Raw genomic sequence first — 15,263 nt, forward strand, 5'->3', positions numbered from 1 at the left:
TCGAGCCCTGGTCTGGGAAGATCCCACATGCCGCGGAGCAACTAGGCCCGTGAGCCACAACTACTGAGCCTGCGCGTCTGGAGCTTGTGCTCCACAACAAGAGAGGCTGCGACAGTGAGAGGTCCGCACACCGCGATGAAGAGTGGCCCCCGCTCGCCGCAACTAGAGAAAGCCCACACACAGAAACTTAGACCTAACACAGCCAAAAATAAATAAATAAATTTATTTTTTTTAAAAAAAGGAAAAATTTGCTAGATCGCTATAATACTTACCTTCCAATTTATCTTCTCTCACTACTGCAACCTTGTGGCACTGTAACAAAATAACACTTCATTGGTATTTAAAGTAGTACAACTTGCGATTTTAACGTTTCCTTGCCAAAAATTCATTTGCACTTGGTATGAAATCAGCAACATTAGGTACCCCTGAAAATGTATGTTACAGTTTAATAAAGTCAGACTCATTTTTAACTTGCTTACTTTGAAACTTCTCAATCAGGTTAAGAAAAGTGAGAGAGTGTAGATATCAGTACCAAAAAACCCCCCAAAACTCAAAAAAACATAGCAGCTCAAACTAGGAAAAGAGGAAAAAGAGGAAAAGAGGACTTTTTACTAAGTAATGTAATGAGAATTACTGTATAATCATATGGAACCAGATAAAAATTGGATCTCTCACACCATACCAAAAAAATAAATTCTAAATGGATCAGAGATCTAAATGTAAAGAATGAAACATATATATATATAGTACACACAGGAAGAAAATATGGGTGAATTCTTCTATAAACTAATATAACCTGAGAATGAGGAAGTTTCTTGATTATAATTCAAAATCCAGAAGTAACTGAAATAATCCATAAAAACTAAAAAATCATTTTTGGATGATGAAAAAAAAAACTTTAAGCAACGTAAAAAGACAAATGGTAAAGTGGGAAAAATATCTGCAACTTACATCACAAAGGGTTAATATATAGTTTCTAAAATAGAGAAAATAAAGACTAACTATCCTTTTGAAAATCGGCAAGAGGTATGAAAAAAGAGTTCACAGAAGAGAAATGCAGATGACCCTGAAACAGGACCACATGTGCTGTGTAGAAACAGATGCTCTCCTACATTGCTGGTAGCAATGAAAAATGGAGAGGTATTTGGCAATACCCAACAAAGTTTATATATATCCTACTTCTAGGAACGTAATCTTAAAACACACTGGCAAAAACATACAAAACACATATACACTGAGCTATTCACTGCAGCACTATATGTAATAGCCAAAGACTGTAAATAACTCAAATAACTATCATAAGGGACTGCTGAATAAACTAAGGTATATCTATCAATGTAGGAGCATGTGGCTGTAATAAGGAAAGAGAAACATTTCTATAACTGCAACAGAGTGATGCTCGGGATAACCTAGAAACCTTAAACTGTTTTCAGTCATCATATGGTTAGTAAAATTGTTGGGTTTGCTTTTCTAAATCTCATATATTTGGCTAAAGCAAATAAATATTTATTTTAATGTTAGGAACAACCAAAATTCACAACATAAGAAAAAAGAACAATATAAAATCAAGTAAGTTTTTAAAAAATATAATTATAAATTTGAACTGGGAATTTGACGTGTCTTCATAATGCATTTTCTCTTAAAAAAAGCATTCTTAAAAATGTCATGTTCTGCAAAATTGTACAATAAAAATTACAGAGCTTATGAGAAAAAGGGCATTAGAAACTAATCACTCAAACCTATGTAATAGGAGCCCTAAAAACAATAATTGGTACCCTCAGGAGAAAATATCGCAGCCCAGACAGTTCACTGTGACCAAACGCTGCCTTAGGGGATATTAGAAATGCATAAAAACAACGCAGTGGAAATGCCAGTGCTAAAACAACGTAAACCAGGGTACAGCTATGGTTCAGGGGGATCCTATTAAAGGGGACACAGGAGTTGAGTTCAGCATCCATAATCCCAGAGCCTGGCTGGGGGCAAGCCTCTAGAGCTTTTTATCAGTTAAAGAAAAAGGGAAAACATAGCTAGTTGATGAGAGAAAGTTCTTCTTTATAGAAACATTCCAGCCAGTAAATCCAGAAGGAATGACAGAATTAGAACATCACTATTTTGTAACTCCTAGTGAATTAATGATATAGGCAATGATAAAAATCAATCTCAGCTAAAATCATTAGATGAAAAGCTAATGGGGGACCTAATAAAGAATGGATCAAGTAATAACCTCTAAAACAATCAACCAAACATTTCGTTGAAATTTTCAAAAATTCTCTGGAAGACTCTCCAGGATGAGATTAGAAGGAGGCTTTTACTTTCTATGTATTATCAAGCATTTTCTTACAATAATGATCGTTGGAAAAATAGAAATTATTCGTATGTTTAAAAACCCATACAAAAAAAAAAAAAACCCATACAAAGCCTATGTATCTTTTTTTCTTTCTAGAAACACTTAAATTGGGCTTCTCTGGTGGCACAGTGGTTGAGTCTGCCTGCCGATGCAGGGGACACGGGTTCGTGCCCCGATCCAGGAAGATCCCACATGCCGCAGAGCGGCTAGGCCCGTGAGCCATGGCCGCTGAGCCTGCACATCTGGAGCCTGTGCTCCGCAACGGGAGAGGCCACAACAGTGAGAGGCCCGTGTACCGCAAAAAAAAAAAAAAAAAAAAAAAAAAAACTTAAAAAAGAAATGAGAAAGAATAAGAACAAAACCTGACATTATGCTTAATAATCTGCCTTTTCTTAGCCTGGCTCTCTTAAAAGAAAAAACCATGGATAAGCATCCACACTTGGTCAGTAATTGATTCTACAGGGTTCCACAGGGCAGGGCTCTAAAATTCTCACAACCACTTCAACCACAGGAACCCTACTCTTAATATATTTTATATTTTAGGATTCCAAGATTTCATTTGACAAAGCGTTCTGCTGCTTTAAAAAAAGGTGGGCAAAAAAAAAAAAAAAAGCTGGGCAGAATTTAAATGCCCTCTTAAACTTAGAAACAGAAGGCTTTATACAAGCAAACCACAGCACAGAAGTTTTTAATTGATCATGGCTTACACATCTTTTTGAAAAATGGTCTCAAAAAAATGCACTGAGGAACACAATTTGAATGTACTTTCAAGGGTTCACCCAAGAATCCCTTGAACCCTAAAGACCATGCAAGAATCTGAAATTAAGAACCTCTATCATATGGGTTAGAATAAAAATCTACAACTTTATCTTAAAACATAAATTCTTAACCTTGGACCCTTGTTCAAAAGATCTGTGAACAACTGAAAATTTCATGAATATGTCAACATATGCATTTTTCTTTCAGATTCTCAAGGAATCAGTGACCAAAACAAGAATAGAAACCACTGCTTTAAAGGTACACAGTGATTCCCAGGTCAAGAATTGACTATGACTAAATGGAAGGCTTTGACTAAACTCAAGAAAGAGACAGAGGGAGCTGATTAACCCTGGAAACAAAAGAAGGCATCCAGATGCAAACTTTGGCAGAATCCATTCAAGGGCCATACAGGGAAAGGATTCTGGTCAGGTTTATTTCTGAGAGCAAATGAATCAGGTGTGCTTAATCTGGTTTCAGATATATAATGACATCTGATTCCATCTACACTTGCAAATATCTTAATTAACATCTGGCTGGCCAAACAGCTTACCAACAAGAACAGAATATGCTAGTCAGAGAATATAAGGATCTGATACCCCTAGCAGTTTTGCTTCTCCTTGTAAATTACTAAATCGCCATTCCAGTTTTGAATCTCACATGCTTGGGACTCTATTGATACAAGACAAATCCAGTCAGTATTTTGATAAATCTGGCTTCTGAATTTATGAACCTTAGGGAAAGTCAAAAGGGAAGAGGAAAACATTATCAGTGGATCCCTGAGAAGGAGTCTTGATCCTTGGGCTAAATTCTCTATGGGAGCAAAAGAACCTTCAGGTAAGAGGTTTGGGAAGTAAGAACAGAGGAGGTGTGCCTCAGTTTGGGGAGGAAGCAAAAGAGGAGGAATTATCAAAGTTCCAAGGATCAGTCTAGTACGGGAGAAGGAATGGAGTTATCTCAGCAGAGCTTCTGGGACGAAAGCTCAGATTAAAATCAAGTTCACTTAAAAAAAAAAAATTGTACTTGCTGAACACCTGAGTTTGTGGCTTGACATTTGAACGGGCTGAAAATTAACCACCATTGTCTCCAATATACCTTCAAATGGAAGAAAGAGGAATAAGAGAAGCAGTTCCGAATGTCTTGTTGCCTAGGAAAATTGCACAATAATGATAGTCTCTGTATCACAGCCGAGATAGTAGCCAAATTTCTCAAGAGTTTTAGGTTTAGTCTAAAACTCCAAAATAATCACCATCTTCAAGTAGCTTTTTAAAATTTCCATAATACTGAATCTTGTTTTTGCCCTGTGTTGTGTTATATAACACTATTTATAGCTCAAACACATTTAACTCATAATAAGATTCTGAGAACTTACGGAATGTCCATTCTGAATGAGACTGCCAGACACTAAATAAGTGACATGCAGTTGGGCTCCTGAATTTTCCTTTCGCTTCCTTTCAACATAATCATACAGCATCCTGTTACAAACGAAAGGCACAAGTAAGTCATTAGTAAAAGTTTACCTCATCAACTCTTAATTCATGACTTAAAAGTTAGATATATTAAATCTGACAGTCCATCAAATATTCTACAGAATATTTTTGCTCTGTCCCTGGACAGAGAGTTAAAATAAGATGAATGGAACATAGGGGTTGGGGTCAACTTGTATTGAGCTGGCACAGTGACTAGGCAACTGAAATAAAAGAAATCTAATAATTGGTCAAGTGGGACTGAGCCTGCACTAAAAGAGGCAATGACATATAATGGACAGAATAATCAATCAAGGATAAGTTCAGTCACTATCTAGCCATTTGATCCTGGATAAATTAATTAGTTTTTCTAGGCCTCTTTCTATCCTGAGGTATAATTTGGGAGGGCTGTACAAGATTGGCAATCCTCTGTTAATCTGGGATTCCTGTGGCCATCCATAACCCTCCATCCTGGACTTCCATGGTGGTCCAGTGGTTAAGACTTTGTGCTTCCAATGCAGGGGGTACAGGTTCGATCCCTGGTCGGGGAACTAAGATCCTACATGCCTCGCGGCACGGCCAAAAAGAAAAGAAAAAAGAAAGAAAGAAAAGAACGTAAGCCTCCATCCCTCAAAACTGTAAGCAAAATGTAGGTGTTTTTTGGCAGGGAAAGAGGGGAGAGGGTGGAGATGGTTCAAGGTTTTCAACAGATTTGCAAAAGGATTACTCCAGAACGTTAAGAACCACTATGTAGATGATTGTAAGTGTACAGCTCTGAAGTTCCAATTTTATGATCATTCAGAATCAATGCTGTTTCAAAACTGCAAATGTAACAGCTTACTCACACTGTCCAGTATTCATTAACCTGAGACTGCCAAACACTCAATATAGAAATAATATTGCTTTTATAACATTTCCTAAATTCATTTTTATCCTTATGATCCACTTAGTATCAGAAGCTGATTCCCCTCAATAACTTACAGTTTAACAAAAACATCAACCAAGAGACATTTGTGTCGTTTATTTCAAGAAACATTTACCGAGCCTCTATGACATGTCCCGAGCCTCTATGACATGTCATACTTCTGGCAAGAATAAGGGAAACTCAACCTACACTGTTGACTACTCTCTTAGCTTCCTTGATCCAATGCCTCACTGAGTCTCCTGCCACCTCTCTAACTGCCTCTGATCCATTTCCTGCACAGACTTGACTACCTACTCCTTTTCTGTACTGCTGGGGCTGTCTTCAGCTATCTTTTCTCTATATATATTAGAGTGACCAATGATCTGGGTTTGCCTGGATATGAGGGGTTTCCTGACATGGACTTTTAGTTCTAAAACCAACAGTCCAGGGCACACCAGGATGATTGGTCACCTTACTAAATCTTCTCCTTGGTCCATTTCATTCATCCCCATGGCTTCAATTACTCCCAACAACAATATCATCTGCTCAAACCACCCAAGCCAGAAATCTGGGAGTCGTTATCCCTCACTTTTCCCAGTCCGGTGAGTTGCCAAATCTTGTCCGTTTTCCATCCCAAGTAATTCTTGACTCCATGCCCTCCAAATATCTTGACTGGACTATTTCAATCCCAAGTGTCAATGCCTTCCTCACACCACCTTCCCATTCATTATCCACAAGGCTGCCAAGGTGAAGTTTTAAAAATGCAAATCAAGTCATTTGGTCAGCAAAACCTTAATGAGTGGCTACTTCATGCTCTATGCCTTGGGGATAGAGCAGAGAACAAAGCAATCAAAGTTTCTACCCATTCAGAGTTTGCACTGCAGAAAAGAGAGATACAATAAACAAACAAGTAAATATATGTCAGATGGTAGTAAATCTATGGGGGGAAAAAAGATTAGGAGAATAGAGAGTGCCTGAGAAGTTTTGCTATTTTATATGATTAGGGAAGACTCCTTCCCTGCAGGAAGTTACAGAGCCGCCAATGTGAATATCTCAGGGAAGAATGTTCCAGGCAGAAAGTACAGCAAATCCAAAGGTTCTGAGGCAAGAATGTAAGCAAGGTGCAAGGAACGGAAAAGAGGTGAGTGTGCTGAATAAGGAAGAAGGGAAGAAGAGAGTCAAGCACCAGACATGTAGGGCTTTGTGGCTCTATGTAGGAAGGAAGTCCTCAGAAGGTTTAGAGCAGAAACAACATGATCTCATCTTTTAGGAGGATTCCTGACTGCTGTGTGGAGAATATACTGTTAAGGGGCAAGGAAGGAAGCAGGGAGACCACTTACAAGGCTACTGCAATCATCTAGGCTAGAGATGATGGTGGCTCAGACTACAGTGGTAGCAATGGAGCCAGTAATCAGTGGATGAATTCTGGGGACATCTTAAAGGGAGAAACAACAGGATTTGCTGATGGACTGACTGTGGGGTATGAGAGAAAAAGAAATCAAGGATGACTGGATTAAGCAACTCAAAGAATAAAGCTGTCGCTCACTGAGATAGAGAAAAGCAGGAGAAGGAGGCGATGTGGGAGAAATTAGGAGTTAAGTTTTGGGGCATGTTAAATCTGAGGTACCTATTAGTCATTAAGTGCTGTTAAAAAGTAGCTGATTATTCTTAGCTGAAGTATTATTCCTTGTTCAAAAGTTTTCAGTAGCACCCCATCCCCTAAGGAGCAACTCCACAGGTCTATCAGTGACATGTAAGACATTTCTTGTTCTGGCCCCTGAATCTCTCACCATTCTCCCACACTCACACAATTTTCAGCCTTATGAAATATTCTGCAGTTCCCCTGGCTCTTCTGTATGCCCCTCCTTCTGCCTAGAATGCTCTTCTCAGACTTCATCCACCTAATTCCTTATCAAGATAGCAGCTCAGTTATCACCTCCTATGTGAAGCCTTCCCTAACACCACTAGGCCAGCAGGGCACCCTTGCTGTCTAAGTTCTAACAGGACCTAGCCCATATCTGTTATTATAGTTACCACACTGTATTCCAATTACTTAGTTTATGTATCTGACATCCCCACTAGACTATACACATCTTGAGGGAAAAAACCCAACATTTTTGTTGATTCCTCTATCTTGTTCTCTTTAGTGTGTCCTTCCATGCAGCAATTATGTTAGAAAAGATGAGGAACACAGAGTCATGAACGTTTTGGTTTATTTATGCTAGTTAGGACCATGCTAGCAGAAGAAATGGTAGGAAGGGACCATGCCCAAGATGCTTTGAGCTTGCTGGCGAAACACGCTGTCGTTTATCAACAATTCAGTCTTGCTTGTATCATCATAGTCACTGTCCTCTGTGCACTTACCTCCCCAAATCAGGCCCAGTTCTCTTTTATATTAACAAGATGGTCAGAACTGCACAAACTCTTAGAAAAATTTCTGCATACCTTTTGAATCTCTAAGACATGTTCATCTAATTTGATTATGCCAAACACCTTACCAACAAAACACGTAAAGTATTCTTAAATATGACTAACAATGCATATCACTTCTTACAAGATGCACTTCCTACACACATGATTAACTATACCTTCGCATCTTCTCATCCCTCCTGATCAGTTCCACCCATAATTTTCCCATAGGATGAATACAGTGTATACCTATATTGTCTTCCCTAATCTAATTCCTTCACAGCATTTTTATAACCTGAAATTATCTTGTTTAAGTCAATGATGGGAAGGGTCTTGTCTGTCAAGTTTGCTGTTTTATGACAGAGCCTAAAATAATGCTAAAAACTGAAAAAATATTTCTTTATTGCATCCAAGCAAATAGTAACAACCATGCCCAGTCACTGCCCTCAGTGCCAACAGTGAAACTTTAAATGCTCTCACTATAGTTAAAAGAAAAAGGAGTGACCTAACCTTGCACCTAAAGCAATTAGAGAAAGAAGAACAAAAAACCCCAAAGTTAGCAAGGAAAGAAATCATAAAAATCAGATCAGAAATAAATGAAAAAGAAATGAAGGAAACGATAGCAAAGATCAATTAAAAAAAAAAAAGGGTGACAGGACACTCTAAGGCTCAGTTTTCTCATTTGTTAAAAAAAGGTTGATAGGGACTTCCCCGGTGGTGCAGTGGTTAAGAATCCGCCTGCCAATGCAGGGGACATGGGTTCAAGCCTGGTCCGGGAAGATCGCACATGCCATGGAGCAACTAAGCTCGTGCGCCACAACTACTGAGTCTGCGATCTAAAGCCAGCAAGCCACAACTACTGAAGCCTACACGCCTAGAGCCCATGCTCAGCAACAAGAGAAGCCACCACAATGAGAACCCCGTGCACCGCAACGAAGAGCAGTCCCCGCTCGCAACAGCTAGAGAAAGCCCGCGTGCAGCAATGAAGACCCAATGCAGCCAAAAATAAATAAATTAAATAAATAAATTTAAAAATAGAAAATAATTTATTGCTAAAAAATGCTAACTATCGGGCTTCCCTGGTGGCGCAGTGGTTGAGAGTCCACCTGCCGATGCAGAGGACACGGGTTCGTGCCCCGGGTCTGGGAGGATCCCACATGCCGTGGAGCGGCTGGGCCCGTGAGCCATGGCCGCTGAGCCTGCGTGTCCGGAGCCTGTGCGCCGCAACGGGAGAGGCCACAACAGTGAGAGGTCTGCGTACCGCAAAAAAAAAAAAAAAAGTTTTAACTATCATCTGAGCCTTCAGCAAGTCATAATCCTTTTGTTGGTGGAGGGTTTGAAACATGATGAGCATTACCAAAATGTGACACAGAGACAACAAATAAGCAAATGTTATTGAAAAATTGGCACCCACAGACTTTGTCAACACAGGGTTGCCACAAACCTTCAATTTGTAAAAACAAAAACAAACAAAAAAACGCAGTATCTGCGAAGTGCAGTAAAGTGAAGCACAGCAAAATGAGGTAAGCCTATACACATTTTAGGGCTTCAGTTATAAATAAGCTTGGACCAACACAGTGAATTCTTATTGTGAGGACTGAAGCATTTTTAGTATAATTAGCACAAGATACATAGAAATGTTAAATAAAGTGATAATTATTGATTTAAGAGCTAAAACTACAGAACTCTCAGAAGAAAACACAGAAGTACATCTTCATGGTTTACTTGGGTTAGGCAAAGCCTTCTTAGATACTATATAAAAAGCACAGGCAACAAAAGAAAAAAAAAAACTGAACTCCATCATCAATAATAAGAACTCTTACGCTTCAAAGGGCACCATCAAGGAAGTGCAAAGAAATCATTATCTGATCAGGGACTTGTCTCTAGAATATATAAAGAACTCTTACAACTCAATAATAAAAAGACAAACACAATGGAAAAAATGGGCAAAGGATCTGAATAGCTATTTCTCCAAAGAAGATACACAAATGACTAATAAGCACATGAAAAGATGATCAATGTCATTAGCCATTACAAAAATGCAAATCAAAACCATAATGATACTGCTTCACACCCACCAGGATGGCTAAAATTTAAAAAGACAGATAACAGAAAGAGTTGACAAGAATGCTGAGAAATCAGAACCCTCATACCTTGGTGGTGGGATTGTAAAATAGCGTAGCCACTTTGAAAAATAGTTCCTCAGCTCCTCGAAATGTTACATATGACCCAGAAATTCCAATCGTAGGTGTATACTAAGAGAACTGAAAATACATGTCCACACAAAAACTTGTACACAAATGTTCATAGTAGCATTATTCATAACACGCCAAATGTGGAAAAAACCTAAATGTCCATCAACTGATGAATGGATAAACGAAATGCTATATATCCATATGTTATAGGTTGAATTGTGTCCCCCCAAAAAAGATATGTTGAAGTCCTAACCATCAGTACCTCAGAGTATGACCTTATTTGGAAATAGGGTCTTTGCAGATGTAATAAGTTAACATGAAGTCATACTGGAGTAGGGTGGGCTCCTCATCTACTATGACTGGTATTCTTGTTTTGTTTTTTTTTAATGGTAGCAACTGCTTTTTATTGAGCACATATTAAGTACTTTCCATAAAATTCATTCTGCACCCTGACCTTAGAAGCTACATGTTTTTATTATTCCCATTTTTCAAACAGAGACAGAAGCTCAGAACCTAAGAGTGGTGACTCAAGTGGGTAACTCAGCTAAATGAGTGGATTCTGATTCTGGATGCATGGCCTCCAAAACCAGTGTTTGTAACCCTAAGGCTCCTGTGCCTCGAACTCTGCTCTGCTGGCATTGGCTGGAGGGAGCCAGGATGAGCCTCTAAGGGTTAGGCCTTCCAAACAGGAGCCACCAAGCCTGGTGTCTCATCTGTCTCCCAGTTTAGCCTAACTGGTATCCTTATAAGATGGCTATGTGAAGATACAGACACACAAGGAGAATGCCATGTGCTATGAAGGCAGATACTGGGGTTATGCAGCTACAAGCCAAAGAATACCAAACATTGCTAGCAAACCACCAGAAGCTAGGAAGAATCAAAGAAGAATTTTTCTCTACAGGTTTGAGAAGGAGCATGGCCCTGCCAACATCTTAATTTTGGACTTCTAGCCTCCAGAACTGAGACAATAAATTTCTGTTGTTTTAAGCCACGCAGTTTGTAGTATTCTGTTATGGCAGCCCTAGAGAACTAATATACTACATAATGGAATATTATTCAACCATAAAAAGGAATGAAGTACTGATACATGCTACAACATGGACAAACCTTGAAAATATTATGCTAAGTGCAGGAAACCAGACACACAAGATTACTTATTATTAATAAGTAATCTTAAGTATTAATAATTACTTATGATTCCATTTATATGAAATGTTCAGGATAGGCAAATCTATAGATGGAGAGTGTATTAGTGGTTGCCTAGTGCTTGGGGGGTGGGGGGAGAAGAATGATGAGGGACTACTAACAGATACAGGGTTTCTTTTGGGGGGTGATTAAAATGTTCTGAAATTAATTATAGTGCTAACTGAACAACTCTGTAAATATATTAAAAATCACTGAATTGTACATTTTAAATGGGTGAATTGTATGGTATATGAAACATATGTAAATAAAGCTGTTTTTAAAAAAAATAATTATGAAAGAAAGTAACAGGGTGCATGACAGAGAGAGAGGAGTAGGGACACCTGAAATAGAGCATTAGGGAAGAGTTGCTATATAAGTAATGTGTGAAATTTGAGCTGAAACCTGAACAATGAGGACAGCTGTGAGAAGAGCATTCCAGGCAGAGGGAACGGTACAAATTTCCTTGAGTGAGAATGGGCTTGAGACATCTGAGGAACAGAAAGGCAAATATGGCTAGAGTATAAGTGACGTAGAGAGTGGTATGGGATGAAACTGGTAGACAGGCAGGGGCTAGATGCGTATTAATTCCATAAAAATTATAGGAAATAATTCCATAAAAATTATAGCTACAGTAAAATTGCAGGCAAGTTTATTTCATCTCCGGTCCTCAATATGCACCTTTAACCTCAATAGGCTTATATAGTAACAGTTACCTCATTTCATATTTAAACATCTATAACCATAACAAATAATTACTCTTATGGGTGTCTAATCCTAAAGTTACCTAAACCTGTTAGGTTTGGGCCAGGACTGGTCTCAGCAATGGCAATCTCATATAGTCAAAATCAGTCCAAACCCATCCCTGGGCCAAGAGTTTCAGGTCTTGAAGGCATAAACATCACAGTCAAAATTAAACTCCTAGATCTGCCAAACAGCAACCCAAATCAAGCCAAATCAATCCATTCTAGAGATCAGGGGTTTTTTTAAAGACTCACAGAATGTTCCTATGACTCAAGGAATAGGGAAAAACCAAACCACCTTTAGGAATAAAGCAAACAAAATGAGTATTTAACTCAATATATGTGCTCTCAGCCTGTTCACCAATTCCTACCCATTGGACATAGACAACACCTGCACATTTTCAGGTGAAGAAGTTAATTCAAAAAGCCTGCCCCTTCCATTTTGGGCCCAAGTTGGACTACAAGTTTCAGCAAGGAAAGGTGACAGGGCAAAATTCAAGAAGGGCAATGCTCTGTGTCATCCTGAACACTCCCTTTTTAGTTTCACTTAAATAGTTCTACCCTGTCTTATACTGTTACACAGCCTGTGTCAAACACCTGTTGACCTCATTATGGAAGTTATTTCAATGATACCCAGAGATGGGCCTAAGGAGCACATGTGAAAATGTAATGAAGATAAGATAACAGACATATAAATCTGAGATGTAAACAGAATTGGCTAGCCCATTTAATATATCAGAAATAACAAAGTGATGTTAACCAGAGGGCAAGGCTACAAATAAATCCAGTAAACATATCACCACACATTTGTATACAAGTCCACCTATCTCCTAAATAATAGACAAAAGCATTAAAGGTAGTAAAAAAAAGGTATTCATTCCCATTCCCCCTCAGGGTGGGTGGGGTGTGGGTTCTAACCTAGAGACTATCTGTAAAGCTAACAGAGCAAAAGAAAACAAACAAATAAAACCAAAAATTCCAATCAGATTAAAATTAGTAATAAATCGTACTTACTGTTTGGCCTGATTAACATGAACTCCTAGTGTATAGCTCAGCCATTTGTATGTCACCTGCAAGAAGAGGGAGTTTTTTTTTTAATGTTTTATTAGATGACTCCAGAGTGCAGGTCAGTCCCAAGGGCTCCTAAAGATTCTTACTCTTAGACGATTAAGCCTTATAAATCACATTAGATGCCACCCCAGTTTTGCCAAGAACCATCCACCTAGGCAAGTAGGACTCAGATATTTATCTTACAAATACTAAGAAGTTTGTATCACAGATTAATGCAAGAATCTAAAAAGAAAGGCTGAATATACATAGAAAAAAATCTCATTTTTCTCACACTCCTTGTTTTACTAAGGCCCTTTTTTTTCACATTCTGTCCTTTTTTGGGGCCACCACCAAAAACTATCCTCAAACTCACCCAGAAGCTAGGTTACTTTGGAGTGTAGAACTCAGAAACTTCTGAGGAAAGTTGCAGCCATACAAACATTAAAGGGCACAGGTGGTAAAGGGGTCAGGGAATGAGTGAAGTTGTTGAATACTGTATCAAGAGGTTAGACTGGAAACTATTGGCATCAAGCTTTGATCTGCCTTCCATCCTTCGTTGAACTCTCCTGTCATTTGCCACTTCCTTATAACCTGTCACCCACCTCTCAAAGTCTTCCAATTCTAAACGCTGAGTTTCCAATAATTAGAAGACTTATATAGGTTAGGCAAAGGCAGTGTGATGTAGAGGAAAGCACTAGCAGAAGAGACAGACCTAGGCTGGAAAACTGATTATCCCTTACTAACCACAAATAAATTATTTGGTCCCTCTGCTTCAACTGCCTTTTCTAGGGATACTTCCACCGACCTCTAGGTGGGTCACTGTAGAAACTAAACACAATAATGTGTATCCAAAGCTCACAGTAGGCACTCAGTCATCACGATTTGCGAAGCACTCTCATATCCATCGTTTCACTTGATCTTTACTCCAACCCTATGAGGCAGGCCAAGCCTGTATCAATACCAAACTTCCAGGAGGAGGAAACCAACTGACGGCCGGAAGGTTAAACAACATGTCACTTAACCCGGTCAAAACAGTTTCCTCAACTGTAAACTTGAGACTTCAAACGCCAACCACGTCGTCAGACAGGTGTAGAGACGCCTTAGAAACATTATCAACCAATGTTCCCCCCCCCCCGCCCCCGCCCCAGACCTCCGGGGCCCCGGGCCTGTGCACAGAACCCAGCACGCCCACCCGAAGGACGCGGATTTGCGCGCGGGACACAGGTCCTCGCCGGCGAGTTATCGCTCGCCCTGGGGCACCAGGCGTGGGGACCGTCTCCCCTGGGCCAGTTCCCACGCGGCACACGCAGAGGCGTCAAGGCCCCCGCTGCCCTCGCTGGGCACAGGACCCCAGTCGCACGCCCGCATTCCCCAAATCCTAGCTCCTCACTATCTTGTTCTGGTCCGTGACGAACTCGTCTATATTTTCCAGATAAAACTGGTCCGCCATGGTGCCGCTGCGCCGCGCCCCGCCGCCTCCGAGCTCCCCTGGCCACTTCAACTGCAGCTCCCGCCGGCGGGAAACGCCTTTCCTCCCTCGCAGGTCCCGGGTCGTTTCTCACAGCAACGGAGGCGACGCGCTACGGCGGCCGCCCGAGGGTCAAACTAGTCTCGGAGACGGCGCAGGCTGAACGAAGCGGAGCTAATAGGACCGGACGGAAGTGAAGTCCTAGCAGCGCAGGCGTGCTCTGCAGGGGCTGAGTGTAGAGCCCTAGTTTCAAATCCCAGCTCTGCCTCTTAGTGACTGACCCAGGGCAAAATACCTCACCTCTAGGAACCACAGTTTTTCCAACTCTAAATTGATAAAATAATCCTTACCTTTTCATACATTTATTCAACAAATATTTATTAAGTACCCAGTCTATTCCAGACACTTCTTAGGCACTGGGACATAGCAGTGAACAATAAAGACAGAAATAAACAAGTATTTTAGTAAAGTCCTGCCAGCTGGGATAAAGTACTGCCTGTTATAATCTCTCAGAATTGAGAAATCAGGGAAAGTTTTCCAGAGAAGATGAGAGAGGGGGAGTATTTGCTGGGAAGAGAATAGTTTTCATTATGGTTGGAATGCCGGGAGAAAAGGACGATGAGGAGGGATGAGACCGAAGAAGCCAAATCATGCTATGCCTACAAGGTTGTGTGAAGGGGCACGTGCACTTTATTCTCAAGAAAAGTTTTCGAATTGGGGAATTTCAACTAAAATTTCTCCTA

At 40.0% G+C, this 15,263-nt stretch overlaps 1 protein-coding gene across 1 annotated transcript in view; it reads right to left on the reverse strand.

Moving 5' to 3' along the window:
- Positions 1 to 14,602, reverse strand: part of POLD3 (DNA polymerase delta 3, accessory subunit) — a 39,986-nt gene extending 25,384 nt beyond the window's left edge. Inside the window, exons 1-4 of the mRNA XM_082845404.1 lie at positions 14,443 to 14,602; positions 13,017 to 13,072; positions 4,476 to 4,578; positions 273 to 312 (exon numbers count right to left, since the gene is read on the reverse strand). Of these exons, the coding sequence (XP_082701530.1) occupies positions 273 to 312; positions 4,476 to 4,578; positions 13,017 to 13,072; positions 14,443 to 14,502 (259 nt within the window). The 5' untranslated portion in view covers positions 14,503 to 14,602. The remainder of the gene's footprint in view (positions 1 to 272; positions 313 to 4,475; positions 4,579 to 13,016; positions 13,073 to 14,442) is intronic.
- Between the last annotated feature and the right edge of the window lie 661 nt (positions 14,603 to 15,263).

The sequence above is a fragment of the Leucopleurus acutus genome (genome assembly GCF_964270905.1).
Source record: "Leucopleurus acutus genome assembly, chromosome: 8".
Taxonomy (NCBI): domain Eukaryota; kingdom Metazoa; phylum Chordata; class Mammalia; order Artiodactyla; family Delphinidae; genus Leucopleurus; species Leucopleurus acutus.